Source organism: Talpa occidentalis, unplaced genomic scaffold (genome assembly GCF_014898055.3).
Source record: "Talpa occidentalis isolate TD23 unplaced genomic scaffold, MPIMG_talOcc4v2.1 talOcc4.8, whole genome shotgun sequence".
NCBI lineage: Eukaryota > Metazoa > Chordata > Mammalia > Eulipotyphla > Talpidae > Talpa > Talpa occidentalis.
Genome location: NW_023605194.1, coordinates 90,107,726 through 90,124,711, shown reverse-complemented (window position 1 = coordinate 90,124,711; position 16,986 = coordinate 90,107,726). Strand labels below are relative to the sequence as shown.

At 37.1% G+C, this 16,986-nt stretch overlaps 1 protein-coding gene across 1 annotated transcript in view; it reads left to right on the top strand.

The window, feature by feature from the left end:
* The window catches only part of LYPLAL1 (lysophospholipase like 1), a 43,297-nt gene that overhangs the window by 2,083 nt on the left and 24,228 nt on the right, over positions 1-16,986 (top strand). The window contains exon 2 of the mRNA XM_037496331.2: positions 10,490-10,589. Coding sequence (XP_037352228.1) covers positions 10,490-10,589 — 100 coding nt within the window. The remainder of the gene's footprint in view (positions 1-10,489; positions 10,590-16,986) is intronic.

The following is a 16,986-nucleotide window of genomic DNA, read 5'->3' as shown; positions in this document are numbered from 1 at the left end:
CAACGACACCGGAAAGGACCAGCCAATGACCCCTGAGGCAGCAGGCCATTGCTGAAGCAGGGAGAGGCCAATGGACTGATAGACTGATGAACTGATGATTTTGGACTGACAATCCTGCCAGAAGGCGGAGGACCTTAGCAGGTTATGTTTATTTTTTGAGAATCTGGGGTGGCCAGTGGGCCTAGATGACCAAAAGCAGCCTGTGTATGCCAGTGGCCAGGTGGAGGAGAAAAGCCAACTAAGGTGGCAAAAGCTGGTACTGATGCTAAGTTGAGAAGCCCTAAAGCGGCTGTTAAGCCGCCTGGGTATGCTGAAGCCCTGTGAGTCTCGTAAAATCACCTATGGGTGATGCCCTGCTCATTCTTGAGTGAGGGTGAGGAGCTGAGGAGCCCGTCCTTGTGGGACGGGTGGGGAATGTGGCTTGGGGTAGAGCCCAAGCCAAATGCAAAGTTTGGATCCCCAACCCATGTGCTTGTGCAGTGGGTTGGCTTGAGAGCAGGGGTCTGTGAGTCGCATGGGTGGCCATGAAGGCCGAGTGTTGGAGCGACTGCAGACAGAAACCCTGAGGGTTGGCGATTACCCCCAACAGAATAAAATTGCCAATCCCAGAGCTAGTGCATCCTGGGGGTGGATGCTGTGTGTGCCTTGTAGCCGAGACTACAGCCAGAGAAGGCCAGGAAGCCTGACGGCTCCTGGTGTGATATAGCAGATGCCGTGTGTGATTTCCCCTCCCTCGTATGAGCAGTGCCTTCGGCAGCAGATTTGGTGGCTCATCTGCTGGTACCAATAATTGTCTTTTGCACTTGGTTGGTGCCCTGCCTGGACTTATTTGTGTTCTGTTGTATTTTGTTATGTTGTATTTTGTTATTTGATGTATTTGCTTTTGTGGGCCATGGCTGCATTGTTTGTTTGCTTAGAAAATTGTGTATATATGTATAGACTGTATGGCAGAAAACCCTGAGGGGGTGGACTGTAGGGTAAAGAAATATCAGGCTTTTCTGCCCTTCCGCCATCAGGATAGATGATGGATCCTTGTCCTGAATGCATGCCTGATGGCGGGCACCTGGAATAGGGTGTGGGCATAGGTAGATGGGATTCAGCTGAGCTAAGACTGTGCTTTTAAGGGCGGCGTCACGGGGGGACGCCAGCAGCAGCAGCACCAGCACCAGCAGCAGCCGCAGCCGAAGCCGAGAAGCAGCAGAACGAACGCTAGAGAGCCCAGATAGAGTGAGGACTTGCTGGGGGCTGGGAGGCCTGCCAGCCTCCCAGCCCCCAGCCAGCACCCCTGCCTGCCATATGCCTGGTGAACCCCAAATAAAAAACCTGCAAAACTACTGAGGACTCTGACTCCTCCTTTACCCGGTCTGCATGGGATCAGAAAACCTGCACTGTGCCCGTTCCTGCCTTTACAAAGGGCTAAGGACGTTTAAAGGGAAAGATTTAGCTGATGAAATATATTTAGCAGGTGAGTTGTGTAAGAGATGAAAGCAGTGCTTAACAGCTAGGAGATTATCATTAAGATTATTGGGGCCCTGAGAATATTCATTTAAAGCTACTAGAAATATCCTCATGCATAACTCCTTTTAATAAATAAGTTTACCATATCATTAGGAAATACTCCTAGAGTTTCCCCAGGACCACCTCAGTTAACTAACTGTAGTCTTTTCATTTTATTTTTATAATTTTTATAAAATTTTAAAGTAATTTTTTTATAGTTTATAACTATGTGAAACCCAGACTTTTTTGTTATGTATAGATTTTTCCCTTAATGCTTTGAATTTATACAAAGAATCCTGCCAATTATGCAAGTATAAAGCAATCCCTATATATTTAGATTTCCAGTGTGGTAAATAAAATTTACTGGGAGTATGTTTTTACATCAGAATTTCACATATGTGCTTATGTTTCAGGACATGTTTGACTTCTGGTTAATCCAAATATGGGCAAACCAGTTTTAATAAGTTTACTATACTCTTGGAATAAAGTTCTGCTCTTTAAAAAGTGAACCTTATAAATGGACTAAAGCAAAGGACAGTTTTGTTAGTTTGTTCATCCTCCCAGATTAGATTAATTTACTCTGTTACATGCTCCCTTAGCACACTAGGACTAGGGTTCTCCTAGCAGTGGCATTCATCATAGTTGTAATCACTCCACATTATGCTTTGAGGGTCTTGCAGGCCAACAATGTGTATCTCTTCTATGGTTTTCTACCCACATAGTAAGTGTCGGCAAATTGACTTGAATTGGCTTTAAAGTCCCCAGTAACCTGTGTTGCTGAATGTAACAGACATTTCTTGTTATTTGAACTGATTCTAGTTTCACCTCAGTAAGGGTGGCTAAAATAATATATTTCCATTGTAGGTCTCCTTTGAGCTCTAGGCATGTTATCCTTCTGCCTAATAATCATTCTTTAAACCACTCAGGATTATCTGTTGCCCAACCACTATGAGCAAAGTGCTAGCCCAGGCTGTGAACAGCAATGAACAGTTAAAACAAGAACCCCCCACTTTCACAGATCTTATGTGCCAGGGAAGTAAAGGGTGTATGGTAGAGACAGTAAATAAGGGAGGGCGGAATAAAGCAGAATGAGAAAGGTGGCAGGTTTTGGAATTAATAGTTTTAAATAAAGAGTTCAGAGTATGTCTCTCTAATGGTGACACTGAAGCAGCCTCACTCAAATGAGTAAATCCTTTGGGTACTGGGCTAGACTGTTATTAGACAAGGAAAGGCCCCCCCAAGGATCCTAGCTAGGTTTCCTGAAATGTTCACGGACAGTAGGAGGCTAGTGTGCCTACACTAGAGGACTCAGAGCGAATAGACACTCACTGTCTGAGTAGTGTGGTCATGGGCAAGCTTTTCTGTTAGGGTCACATAATAAAGTCATTTTAGATATCACTGGTTACTTAAAGTCTTAAATATTTTTTCTCTGCCTTTTTTTCTGTTTTTTGTTGTTGTTGTTGTTGTTATTTTAATGACTTGAATATGAAGAACATTCTTAGCTTATAGAACTTAAGGATATGGATTTTTGCCCTTCAGCTGGCCACAGTGTGCATAACCCTTGTGGTGTACTTTGCATTGTGAAGAAGACCCCACACTCTGCCTGCTGCTTCGTGTGCTTCCTTTCTCCACATCCAGTGCTGTTCTTCACCCAGATGCTCTGACCAAAACTCTGGGCTGCATCCTTGTAACCTTTCATCATTGACCTTTCCTAACTAATCTGTTCATTTACTAAGTGTCTCTGGCATCTCAATGGCATCGCAGCACCCTACTTCCCAAACAGCAGCCTCCACTCTGATCCCCCTACATCCGCTTTTCTCTTCCTTCACCTGTCTTCACACAGGTTCCAGAGTGAGCCTTAGAAGCAGGCTCCCTTTTTGCCAAAAAGTACATCTACAGTTTCTCCATGCTCTCTCTGAGACCTATCAGGACCTTACTTAGCCTCAACTCATGCTCTTTTATTTTCTATTTTCCACTTCCTACATGTCATACTGACCCTTTCCAGAAAGGGTCTTCACATCTGTCCTGTCATATCTAAGATGCTTTTCCCTCTGGGCTTCCCTTCCACCACCCTGTATATCTAGTTCAAACCATTTAACAACATCTGTCCTGTGTCCAGTTTGTGTCAATCCTTTCTCGGCATTAAATAAACCAACTTGTTTACTTGCCTTGTGGAGCTTGTAGTATAGTGAAGGTATCTCTAGGCTCCTCAACTGGGTCACTTCTGTATGTACTAAGCCTCAAAATGCCAAATATCTCATCTTTACAAGGTTTACATTTGTCTTTCCCATTTATTTATACAATTGTTTGACTAGTATCTATGTCTCACAATAACTAAACGCTCTAGAAGAGCAGGTCTTTCTCTCCCTCACCTCCCTGTCATTGCTTCTCTGGCATCAGCATAGTGCTTGGCATGCCACTAGGTATTCAATAGACATTTTTTGAATTGATGTCTTAATACATTGACTGATTAAAACTTAAATTTTAAGTTACCTCTAAAGTGTCCTCTTCAGGACTACATGAAATAACCTATATTTCCTCCCAATTTTTGGTGCAAACATGCTTACAAAATTCTTGTATGGGTTTTGATTATTTCTCAACTTTAGGGTTTATAGTTATTTTAAATTCCTTTTTTAAATTTTATTTTGTGTATTTTTTACATCATTTTTCATTTTTGCCAATGTATGCATTTTCATCTTGGTTATATTCCCCATACAATTTGCACACCCCCCACCCTTATTTTGACTCTTATTCCCCTGCCCCGGTAGTGTGTGTCTGGTTTATAGTTGCTTGTTGATGTTGATTTTTACTTTATTATAATTAGTCTTTCCTGGCCCCTTATTTAGGTTTTCTAAATTCCTGCTATAAGTGAGACCATCCAGTATTTTTCTTTTTCTTTTTCTTTTTGCCTTATTTTGCTGAGCATGATCCCTTCCAGCTCCATCCATGCTGCTGCAAATTGCATTAGTTTACCTTTTTGATTGCTGAGTAATATTCCATTGTGTGTATGTACCACATCTTCTTGATCCAGTCATCCATTTTTGAGCATTTGGATTGTTTCTATAGCTTAGCTATTGTAAATAATGCTGCTATAAACATAGGGTTGCAGGTGCCCTTTTGAATTAATGATTCTGTGTCCTTTGGGTAAATACCTAGAAGTGGAATTGATGGATCATATGGAAGCTCCATCTTTAGCAGGTTGAGGAATCTCCACACAGCTATCCATAGTGGATGGACCAGTTTGCACTCCCACCAGCAGTGCAAGAGAGTTCCTTTTTCTCCACATCCTCGCCAACATTTGTTGTAGATAGTTGTTTTAATATGTGCCATTCTCACTGGTGTAAGTTGGTATCTCATTGTAGTTTTGATTTGCATTTCCCTGATTACAAGTGATGCTGAACATTTTTTCGTATGCCTATTGTCCATTTGCATTTCCTCTTTGGAGAAGTTCCTCGTTAGCTCTTCTGCCCATTTTTTGACTGGATTATTTACTTTGTTTTTGTTGAGTCTCATCAGCTCTTTGTAGATTTTTGTAATCAGTCCTTTATCATTAGTGTTGTGTGCAAAAATTTTCTCCCGGTCTGTAGGGTGTCTGTTTGTTTTGGTTTCTGTCTCTTTTGCTGAACAGAAGCTCTTTAATTTGATACAGTCCCAGCTGTTTATCTTTGCCTTTGATGAGTCTTTAAAGATGTTGCTGAGGTGTATGTCATGTAGTGTTTTGCCTGTATTTCCTTTTATATATTTTATATCTTCAGGTCTTATGTCTAGTTTTTTAATTCATTTTGAGTTGGTTTTTGTGCATGGTGTGAGGTAGTGGTCAAGCTTCATTCTTTTGCATATAGCAACCCAGTTTTCCCAGCACCATTTATTGAACAAACTTTCTTTGCTCCAGTGTATATTCTTTGTGCCTTTGTCCAATATTATGCTGAGAAAGCTTTCAACAAAGTACAACACCCATTTATAATAAAGGCACTTGAAATTCTGGGGATACAAGGAACATACCTCAACATCATATAGGCCATATATGACAAGCCCATAGCCAATATCATTCTCAATGGTGAAAACCTGAAAGCAAATATTTGTCAAATATTTCTCAGTTGACCATAAATCTGTGGGTTTATTTCTCGATTTTCTATTCGATTCCATTGGTCTGTGTGTCTGTTCTTGTTGCCAATACCATGCAGTTTTGATGATTATGGCTTTGTAGTATAGTTTGAAGTCTTTGCATATGTGCCTCCATTCTCTTCTTTTCTCTTCTTTTTTTTTTTTTTTTTTCAGAAGAGCTTTGGCTATTTGGGGTTTTTGGTGATTCCATATGAATTTCATCAATAATTGATCTATTTCTTTGAAGAATGTCATTGAAATTTTCATTGGAATAGCATTGAATCTGTATATTGCTTTTGGTAGGATGCCCATTTTGATAATGTTAATTCTTCCAATCCATGAGCAAGGGATGTCTTTCCATTTCTTTGTGTCTTCTATTTCTTTTAACAGTGTTTTATAGTTTTCTTTGTATAGGTCCTTTACCTCGTTTGTTAGGTTTATTCCCAAGTATTTGTTTTTTTGTTGTTGTTGTTGTTGCGGTTTCAATAATAAAAGGGATGGTTTTCTTGATTTCTTTTTCTTCAGATTTATTGTTTGTGTATAGGAAGGCTACTGATTTTTGTGTGTTGATTTTGTATCCTGCTACATTACTAAATTGATTGATTAGTTGAATTAGTTTTTCTGTGGAGTTTTTGGGGTTCTCTATGTATATTATCATATCATCTGCGAATAGGTATATTTTGACTTCTTCCTTCCCTATTTGGATTCCTTGTATGTCTTTCTCTTGTCTTATTGCTCTGGCTAGGACTTCCAGTATTATATTGAAAAGCAGTGGTGAGAGTGGACATCCTTGTCTTGTTCCAGATCTTAATGGAAATGCTTTCAGGTTTTCACCATTGAGAATGATATTGGCTATGGGCTTGTCATATATGGCCTGTGTGATGTTGAGGTACGGTCCTTGTATCCCCAGAATTTCAAGGCCTTTATCATAAATGGGTGTTGTACTTTGTTGAAGGCTTTCTCAGCATCTATTGATATTATCATATGGTTTTTATATTTCTTTTTCTTGATGTGCTGGATGACATTGATTGATTTTCGGATGTTGAACCATCCAAGTGTCCCTGGAATAAATTCTACTTGGTCGTGGTGAATTATTTTATGGATACATTGTTGGATTCTGATAGCTAAATTTTATTGAGGATTTTTGCACCAGTGTTCATTAGAGAGATTGGCCTGTAGTTTTCTTTTTTGTGTTGTCCTTGTTCAGTTTTGATATTAGCATAATGTTGGCTTCATAGAACATGTTTGGTATTATCCCTTCCTTTTCCATTTTTTGAAAGAGTTTATGAAGGATAGCACTAATTCATTTCTGAATGTTTCGTAGAAATCATTTGCAAATCCATCTGGTCCTGGGCTTTTGTTTTTGGGGAGGGTTTGGATTACCATTTCGATTTCACTGCTTGTAATTGGTCTGTTTAGGTGTTCTCTTTCTTCTTTATCTAGCTTTGGGTGATTGTAGAATTTTAGGAATTTGTCCGTCTCTTCTAGATTGTTGAGCTTGTTTGCACATACATGTTCATAGTAGTTTCTGATTATTCTTTTGATTTCTTCTGTGTCTGTTGTGATTTCTCCTCTTTCATTTGTGATCCTATTTATTTGTGCTTTCTCCCGTTTTTTCCTTTGTGAGCCTGGTTAGGGGTTTGTCTATTTTGTTTATTTTTTTTTTTGAAGAACCAACCTTTGGTTTCATTGATCTTTTGGATTTTTTTTTTTTTTTTAGTTTCTATTTCATTTATTTCTGCTTTGATTTTTATTATTTCTTCTGCTGTTTTTAGGGGTTTTTTGTTGTTCTTTTTCTAGTTCTTTGAGATGTGAGATTAGGTTGTTTCTTTGAGTTCTTTCTAGTTTCTTGATGTGAGCCTGGATTGCTGTATATTTTCCTCTTACTACTGCTTTTGCTGTGTCCCATACATTTAGGAAATTGGTGTCCACCTTGTCATTCAATTCACTGTATTTTTTAATTTCTTCTTTGATATCCTCATTAGTCCAGTGGTCTTCCAGTAGTGTGGGTTTCAATTTCCATGAGGTAGGAGGGTTCCTTGCCTTCTTTTTATGGTTTATTTCTAGTTTGATGCCTTCATGATCAGAGAAGATAGTTGGTGTGATTTCAATCTTGGTGTATCTGTTGATGTTTGTCCCAGTATGTGATCGATCTTGGAGAATGATCTGTGTACACTTGAGAAAAATGTGTACTCAGATTTTTTGGGGGTTTAGTGTTCTATAGACATCTGGTAAGCAAATGAGATCTAGATCCTTATTTAGAGCTTTAGTGTCCTTACTTATTTTTTGTCTCATTGATCTATCCATTATTGATAGTGGTGTGATGAAGTCTCCTACTACATATGTGTTTTCTGATGTCTGTTTTCAGAGATGACTATAGTTGTCTGATATATTTTGGTGCTCTCTCATTTGGTGAGTATATGTTAATAAGTGTTATGTCTTTTTGAAGTATTGTCCCCTTGATCATAATGTAGTGACCGTCTGGGTCTCTTTTTACCTTTTTGAGTTTGAAATCTGTTTTATCTGATATAAGTATAGCTGTTCCTGCCTTCTTTTTTGGTCCATTTGCTTGTAGGATTGTTTTCGATCCTTTAACTTTGAGTCTATTTTTATCTTTTGTAGCTAACTGTGTTTCCTGGAGACAGCAAAAGCTTGGGTTTTGTTTCTTAATCCAGCCTGCTACTCTGTGTCTTTTTATTGAAGAGTTTAGTCCATTTACATTTAGAGTTAATATTGATATGTTAGTGTCTGTATTTGCCATTTTGTTTGTCTTTTCTCTGGTTTTATTTATTTTTTTTTTTTGGGGGGGGGTTCTTGTTTCATCCTTATTCATCCCTTTGTTGGTTCTGGCTTTAGGACTCCTTGTAGTATTTTTTGGAGTAGGGGTTTAGTTGTAATGAAATTCTGGAGTCTCTTTTTGCCTGGGAAAGTCCTTATTCTTTCTTTGTATAGGAAGGAAAATTTTGTGGGATAGAGTATTTTTGGCTGGCATTTGTTTTCTTGGAGTTTGTTGACTATGTCCCTCCACTCTCTCCTTGCCTGTAGTGTTTCTTCGGAGAAATCTGATGTCAGCGTGATTGGTTTTCCTTTGTGTGTTACCTGTTTCTCCCCTCTTGTCAGCTTCATTATTTTTTCCTTGTCTACGATTTTTGGGAGCTTTACTATTATGTGTCTTGCTGTATTTTTTCTTTCATCATGGAAGTTTGGTATTCTTCTTGCTTCTTGTATATCTGTTTTCAGCTCCTTCTTCATGCTTGGGAAGTTCTCTTCGATGATCTCCTTGAGTATTTTCTCTGTTCTATGTCTCTCTCCTCTCCTTCTGGGATTCCTGTAACTCTTATATTTCCTTTCCTCATGGAGTCAGATAGTTCCCAAAATCTTTTCTTCATTCTTTTTTCTTCATATTTCTCTTGCCTTTTCTGTTTTGGTTCTTTTTATTTCTGTGTCTTTGAGAATACTTATTCATTCTTCCATTTCATCTGTTCTGCTTTCACTGCTTTTCCCAGAGTTCTTTAGGTCCTCCATTAATCCTTTGATCTCCTGCATTTCTTTCACTTCCCTCTTTAGGGACTCAATTTCATTGAGTCTATCTGGAAGGCTCAGAAGTTCTTCCAAATCACTGTTGTTGCAATCTGGTGGATGATTTTCTTTTTGTGGTGTGTCTTTTCCCTGAGTACTTGCTTGGTTGCTTGTAGTTTTTCTTCTTCCTGCTGCTTGTTTTCTAATTTGTCCTATACATTGGGACACTGTGTCATTGGTACTGGCCGGCATCTCTTTGGTGTGCTCCTTCTGGGATGTCAGAAACTGGTGGCCCAATCAAGTCTAATACTGTTACACCAAAATTCCAGTAGGGCATAGTACTAAGGATATATTGATGGGTGCTGTCCCTGGAAATCCACTCCCTATGTATTTATTTAATACTAGAGGTGGGTCTTGAGGTCCCTCAGACTGTCCTGGTGGTGGCTGGATCACCCCTGGGCACCTAATCGCTGGATCCCTTTCTGAGTTCCGACTCAAGGCCAGACATGGGGCCTGGCTTGTGAATTCTTTTTGGTTCACCTCTTACTGTGGGGATAGCCCTTTCTCAGTTCCACACAGTTTTAGTGAGGTCAGGACTCAAAGCTCCCAGTCTTGAGTATGGCTCATCTGGGAGGCACTTCCCTGCTCCCTCAGACTGCCCTAGTGGTGGCTGGATCCCCCTCTGGGCTCTGACTGGTGGCCAGACAGGGCCTGGCTTGTGGGGGCTTTTCAGCTCACCTCTGGCTGTGGGGGCAGCCCTTTCCCAGTTCCACAGAGTCTAGGTGGGTTCTGGATGCAAAGATACCAGTTCTAAAATGGCGAGTCAGGAGGGCACTTCCCTGTGCCCACAGTCTGCCCCAGTGGTGGCTGGATCCCCCTCTGGCCTCCGGTTCCGGATGCAAAGATCTATAGTTATATTAAATTCTGTAAGTAAACTTGTTATCAAAACTAAATTCTAATTTCTTGAAAATAAAAAAATTTCAACCAAGAAAGTTGTTTCAGGTTGCTCCAACTACAAATGTTTACAAACACCTTAGGAATTTATTATTTTTAAAATAATAAATAATAAGAAATGACAAATACAGAAATAGGATATAGAAATATTTTCAAAATTTACCTTGTTTCTATTTTTCCCCTTAAACAATTGAGGAAACTTAAAACTAAGATGTCTTCAGTTATCAATGGCAGTCAAGAATAAATAAAATTATTCCTACTTATTGATAAATTGGTTTCTATATAGGTATTTTTATATATGGAGACTTTTGAATATCCTTTTTATGCCTCTGTGTGATGTGAAAGTTATAGATTTCTTGTAAATAAACTGTATTGTCAAAATGTTTTATCTTAATCTAATTTTGTGATTAATCAGGTGATTCTGGACAAGGATTGAAAAAGTGGATCAAGCATGTTTTACATCAAGATTTAACTTTCCAACACATAAAAATTGTTTATCCAACAGCTCCTCCCAGGTATGAAGTAATTTATCTCACTCTTACTATAACTCTGTGGCCTAAAATGCATATTATATATATATATATGCACATACACACATACAAATATACCTCTCCATATAACAGGTAGATGTTCTTCTATATTTAAAACATTTTAAATCAGGATACTATTTTTCCAGAACATATTTTTGTTTTTGCAATTACACTGTTGGGCCAGTTTTTGCCACTTGAGAAATACACTCTCAGTTGGCATAGTATTCCCTAAAGCTGTCAATTTAAACTTTCTTCCAAGTACAACCTATCATACTCTGCTTCCTTGGCCCTGCAGATTGCTCATTTTTAAACTCTTTTCCCCCTCATTCATCCCAGAAAGAAACCAATAACTTTAGTGAGTATAAACTTTTTCTAATAATTTAGTTAAGCTAGAGTTTATGATCTCTGATAAAGGGCTTTGTGACCTTTCTACACTTAAAGGGATTTAGAAAGGTTATGTTTTATGAATCAATAAATAAAAGTAGGAATATGGCATTGACCATTCAATACATGTTTAGATTATATAACTTGTAGATAATATTACTCTCCATCATACCATTGGTCTAGGTTTGAAGCCAAACTGCTTTTTATGATTATTGATTTAACATCCCCATAGTCTTTCATTCTGAACACATGCTTTAAAGTGAGGTTTGCAAGTATTTGTGTGTGTAAGTGAAATGCTGAACGAAACAACCCAATTTGATTTCCCAACCTGAACTAAACAACCCAATCTGTTCTTTATGTATTCTTACTGAGCACATTGTGCTTTTGCAAGTGTTATGCTTTATTTTTCTATTCACTTAGAAGTGAGAAGTAGAGCTGGAATTTCAAGAAACTTTTCATATGCACTATCAAGATTTTGCCTACCTCAGTTGATGGACTTGAAAGAGGTAGAGCAATATGACTATACTTTTTAGTTGTAGTACTTAAGATTCAAAAGAGTTATTATTTCACCCCAGTACTTATATGCATAAATAAATAAAAAATCTTTAAAAAAGTTATTATGTCAATATAATTCTAGAGAGCATATTATGGTGGCACAGATAAAAGATCTAATGACTCATGAGTTGTTTCTGTGCTATAGATTAAACGTCTTTCAAAATGTCAAAAGAAATTATTATTGGCTGTTGGGTTTTAGAATCAGTAAAGTTGGGATGGAGAAAGATAGTTGTATTCCTATGGGGATGGGAGAATAAGTTCAATTAAGCCAATTATAAATGTAATTTATATTATATTTAATTAATTATTATTAATGAAATTAAGTAAATAGCTAAACAATGAGCATGTAATTATTATCATTTATGTCTTACTAGACATTTTAACCCTTTAAGTCACAAATCTCTGTCACTTGCCATGGAGAAAGTTTTTTTGATCTCTCTCCCCATTCTACCATCCTCCCTCAAGAATTAATTGCTTCTTCCTTTGAGCTTAAATATAAGTTAGCCAACAAGTGTTCTCTTAGCTGACATTACCAGGACTCATAATATATTGGCTAGGATAGCAAAGTAGTTTGAGTATAGATTCCTTGATTTTTTTTTTTTTGTAGTTTTTTATAGTTACCTTCCATATACCTAATTTGATAAGACTTGGTATTAGTGACTTTTTTTTTAATCTTTCCAAAGCATTTTAACTTTTAACATTAAACTTAATTTTCATAGGACCAGAACTCTTTTACTCATACATCATTGTTTTAAATGATATTTACCTTTAATTGAACTAGAAAATGCAAGTGGCATATATTGTATAATTTGGGAACAAACTCAGATGACTCCTAGTAAAAATAAAAAGCATAAAGTCCAATTTGTAAACCAAAGATATGAGAGCGTGTTAGAATGAAGCGTCCTTATGGGGCCATTTAACCTGCCCTGGACATCAGACCTGGAACAGACAGTTTTGGTTAATCCTACCAGGCAGTCCGATAAGAGAGATCGTGCTTAGCATATTGAATTGTAAGTAGCTGATTTTTTTTTTCCTACCTTGTGCTAGATTAATTTCTAGAGCAGTTGATAGCATAGTCATCTCTGTCTCCCTAAACTAGGGATACATTATTCTTAATTAATTCCTTAGTCAAGCAAAGAAAAGATTTACTGAATATTCAAAATATTTAGCAGATTTTATTATAACTTAAAATTCTGTAGTAGAAATGAGTAACTATAGGTGTTTATATATATATATACATAAAATATAAATATCTTAGCTGTGTAGTGATTTCTATTTTTATGAGTTTTTTCAACATGCGATTTGCTGTAGTAAATGACATAAGAATTATAGTTCCTGAAGGGTTGCGGTTATTCTCGTCTTACATAGTAATAGAACTAATACAGAATAAGCATGAGATCCGTCAGTTGTGGCTTATAAAGCATCATGGAGCACCTTTAACTGATGAGTCCCAAATTGAGGGTGCCCTCAGGGTTAAGTCTACAATCTTTAACTTGGTTTCCAAATTTCAGAAGGCTGCTTGATAATGTTTGATTAGAATAATCTGGCATCCATAGGATACTCCAGTTTCAAGATCTCCAACTGCTGTTCCAAATAGTTTACTTTGTATAGGCCAGAAGTTTGTGCAGAGTTTATGAGCTTGCTTTTACAGCATCACATCCTCCATTCGGTAGCAGAGAGAGCTGCTGCCTTCTATCTATTGTGACAGTGTTTCTTGTGTTTCTGTAGAAAGAATGCTGTGTGGTTGTTGGGCATGCCTTCCATCACATCGTAGCCTCCCTTCAGGTAGCCTGTAGCAGATACAGGGCGTTCCTTAATTCTCACTCTTTTTAATGTATTTGATAAAAGCTAATTGTACCTCCTTTTAAACAGTGCATCCGTATTTTTGACATGGAATCTTGTTTTGACATTTTGCAGTACACATTCTGGCATTGTTCAACTTTCCAGCATTTAATCTCGCTCCTGTTTTTTCTTTCATCACCTGTGAACCCTGAAGTTTTTCTCCACTGAGTATTTAATTGGCTGTGTTATTCCTACCAGGGTATCCCGAAAATAACAGCTGACTTTTGAAATCTTGCCACTGGTGTCACCTAACTGGCATACAGGACTGAATGGCCTGTTGATTAACCACAGTCTTGTCCTCCAGTGACCTGGTCTCCCAACATGGAAATGATGCTGGCTGTGATGGAACTTTTCCCTCACTAGATATTCATGGAAATGAATGAAAATGAAATTTTAAAGCAGGTTTAGCTTTATTAGCTTTGCTACGGAATGCCAAACCCATTTCCACAGAACTGTGTTTGAGGCTTCCATTTGTTTCATGTCTTGTGGATAATTTCCATTGTCAGTCTGTTTACTTTTGGCCAGTCTAGTGGATATACAGCTTTATCTCATTGTGCTTTTAATTTGTATTTCTCTAATATTAATAATGTTGATACCATTTCAAGTTTATTTAGCATTTAGATATCCTTAAAAAAAAAAAAGTCCATTCACATCATTTGCCCATGCTTTCATGGGTTGTCTTTTTCTTACTGAGTTGTTAAAACTTATATTTTCTGATACATTGTTTTGTTGTTAGGTATATGAATTCAAATATCTTGCCCCTGTTTGGTTTGCATTTTTACTCTCCTAATGACATCTTGGAAACAGAAGTCCTCATGAGTTTTTTTCCAAATTTAATGAAAAAATCTTAAACATACAGTTTAATAAATTTTGATGAGTATATGCAGCAGTTTAGCAGTTTTTAAAACAATGTTCCAGTTACCCTGGAAAGTTTTCTTGTGTCTCCTTCCAGCCAGTTCCTACCACACATAGGCTTCCATTGTTCTGATTTCTGTCACTGTTAGCATAGTTGTGTCTGTTTTCAACTTCAGTTAAATGAATTAATTCTATCTTTTGTGTTTGCTTCCTTTTTTAAGATTCAGCAATAGTTCATTTTAAAACTTCTGAGGTTTTATATTTATCCATCCTACCATTGATAGACATTTGGATTAGTTCCAGTTTTTTAATATTACATTAAAAATTTTTTAATATTACATTATTTTTTTTTTTTAATAAATTTTATTGTTATATTCCCCATACAATTGCAGCCCCCCCATTCTGACCCCAATCCCTCCCCTCCCACCCCCGTCCCCCTAAAAGTGTCTCTGGTTCATAGTTTTTTGTTGATTTTGATTTTCACTTTCTTATAGTTATTCATTTTCCTGGTCCCTTATTTAAGTTTTCTAGATTCCTGCTATGAGTGAGACCATCCGGTATTTTTCTTTTTCTTTTTGGCTTATTTCGCTGAGCATGATCCCTTCCAGCGCCATCCATGTTGCTGCAAATTGCATGTGTTTATCTTTTTTGAATGCTGAGTAATTAATATTACATTATTTTTTAATATTACATTATTCATTACAATAATGTTGCCATAGTATTCAAAAGTCTTTGTGAGCATATTTTAATGGATTCTTATCTAAACTATTTTATTCCATTGGTCTAATTGTCTAATCTTATGCCAATACAAAACTTTTGATTACTAAATCTTTATAGAAAATTTTGAAATTGAGTGGTATGGGTTCTTTTTCAAAACATCTGTTTGGATCTTGATTAAAATTGCACAAAATCTACAGTTCCATTTAGAGAATATTGATGTCTTCTAGTCCAAACACTTGGTACATCTCAACATTTATATAGATCTTGATTCTTTTTGCTTAGTGGTGATTTTGGGGCTTTTACTATAGAAATATTTTTCTCAGTTTATTCACAAATATTTTATGTTTTTTCATATTATTCTAAGTGGTTTTTTAATTCAATTTAATTATTTAGAATGCTTAACTCTACATTTTACTTTTATCTCTTGTTCTTGTAGCCTCCTGTTTTCCTAAACTCACTCACTTCTAGTAGTTGTTTAATAGACTCCTATGATTTTGCTATAAAAATTTATGTCATTTGTGAACAAAGATTTTTACCCTTTCCAATCTTTATTCCTTTTATTTCATTGTCTTGTCTTATTGTACTTGTTGAACTTATAATACTATGCTGAATGTGTAACAAATCATCCCAAATAACAGTTTTGTTACAGTCACAAGTCTGTAGGCTAGGAATTCAAAAACGGTATACAATGGTGACTTGATTCTGCTCTGGGATAACTGAAACTGGTGCTGGAATGACTTGAAAGCTGGGGACGACTCTTGACTGCGAGGGCCTGCAATCATATGAAAAATGACCGGTATCTGGCAGTTAATGTTAATAAATAAGAACCTTCCTTTGGTTCTAATACTATAACACTAATGGGAGTTTTTATCACCTGGTATCTTCGACTGCATGATAGTGTGGAGGCTGAACTCTATGAGCAGTAGAAGGAATCTGCACTGCCTTTCATAGCCTAGTACTAGAAGGGAATTGGTGTTTTTTCCTCTCTAATCAGAAGGATGCTCAGATTCTAGGAGTGAGAACACAGACGCCACCTTTTGATGGAAACACCATATGTCCTAAGAAGACTGGGATGGAAACTATTGTTCTGGACAGATGTAGGAAGTACAGTTCTGGGAGCTTCCTTAACCTGTGGGTTATTTCGAAATACATTGTTAATTTCTAAATTTTGGCATTCTAATGCCTTGCAGCTGTTATCTTTAGTTTTATTCCATTGCTATCAGGAGAAATAGTCTGTACAATTTCAGTCTTTTGGTGCTCATTGGGACTTAGATATAGGATCTCCTTGGTGACTAGAATTGTCAGTAATTTAAGTTGTTACAGTTTTACTCAAATTTTATATTTGCTTAGTGGTTCTGTTTTCTAAGTTGTTCTATTAGTTACTGAAGAATGGGTATTAAAATCTCCTGACTATGATGTAAATTGATCTACTTCTTTCTTTAGTTTTGTCAATTTCCTGTGCATTTTTAAAATTATATTATTAGGGACATGCCCATGGAGAATTACTATCTTCTATTAGTAGCTACTTTTATCTTATAAAATGTCAATTTTTATCTCTGGTAATACCTTAATGTATACTTCGTTTAATAACAGTTTGGTATATATCAGCTTGTTTCCTATTTATGTAGCTTATCTTTTACATCCTTTTGTTTTCCTTTGATTAGTATTCTATTTTTTCCATCTTTTTAACCTACTTGTATTATTATATTAAGGGAGTTTCTTATAGGCAACATGAATTTGGGTTTTGTTTTTTTTTTTCTTTTAAGATTTATTTATTTATTTATGCATACAAGAACTGGAGTACAGGCCAGAGGTGCCGGTGAGAAGATTCACCAGAGACAGAGTGGGGAATAGAATAGGCAGATTGACTGAAATACACTGCTGAGGGGAGCATCGGGCGAGACAGGCGAGGTCTGCTCTGCCATGTGGGCTAGCTCCCTGGCCGGGGATTGAACTTTTACTGCAGTGGCTGTGTATTGCTTCATAGTGTTGAGACTTAACCCCTTGCGCCACCAGGGAGACCCCT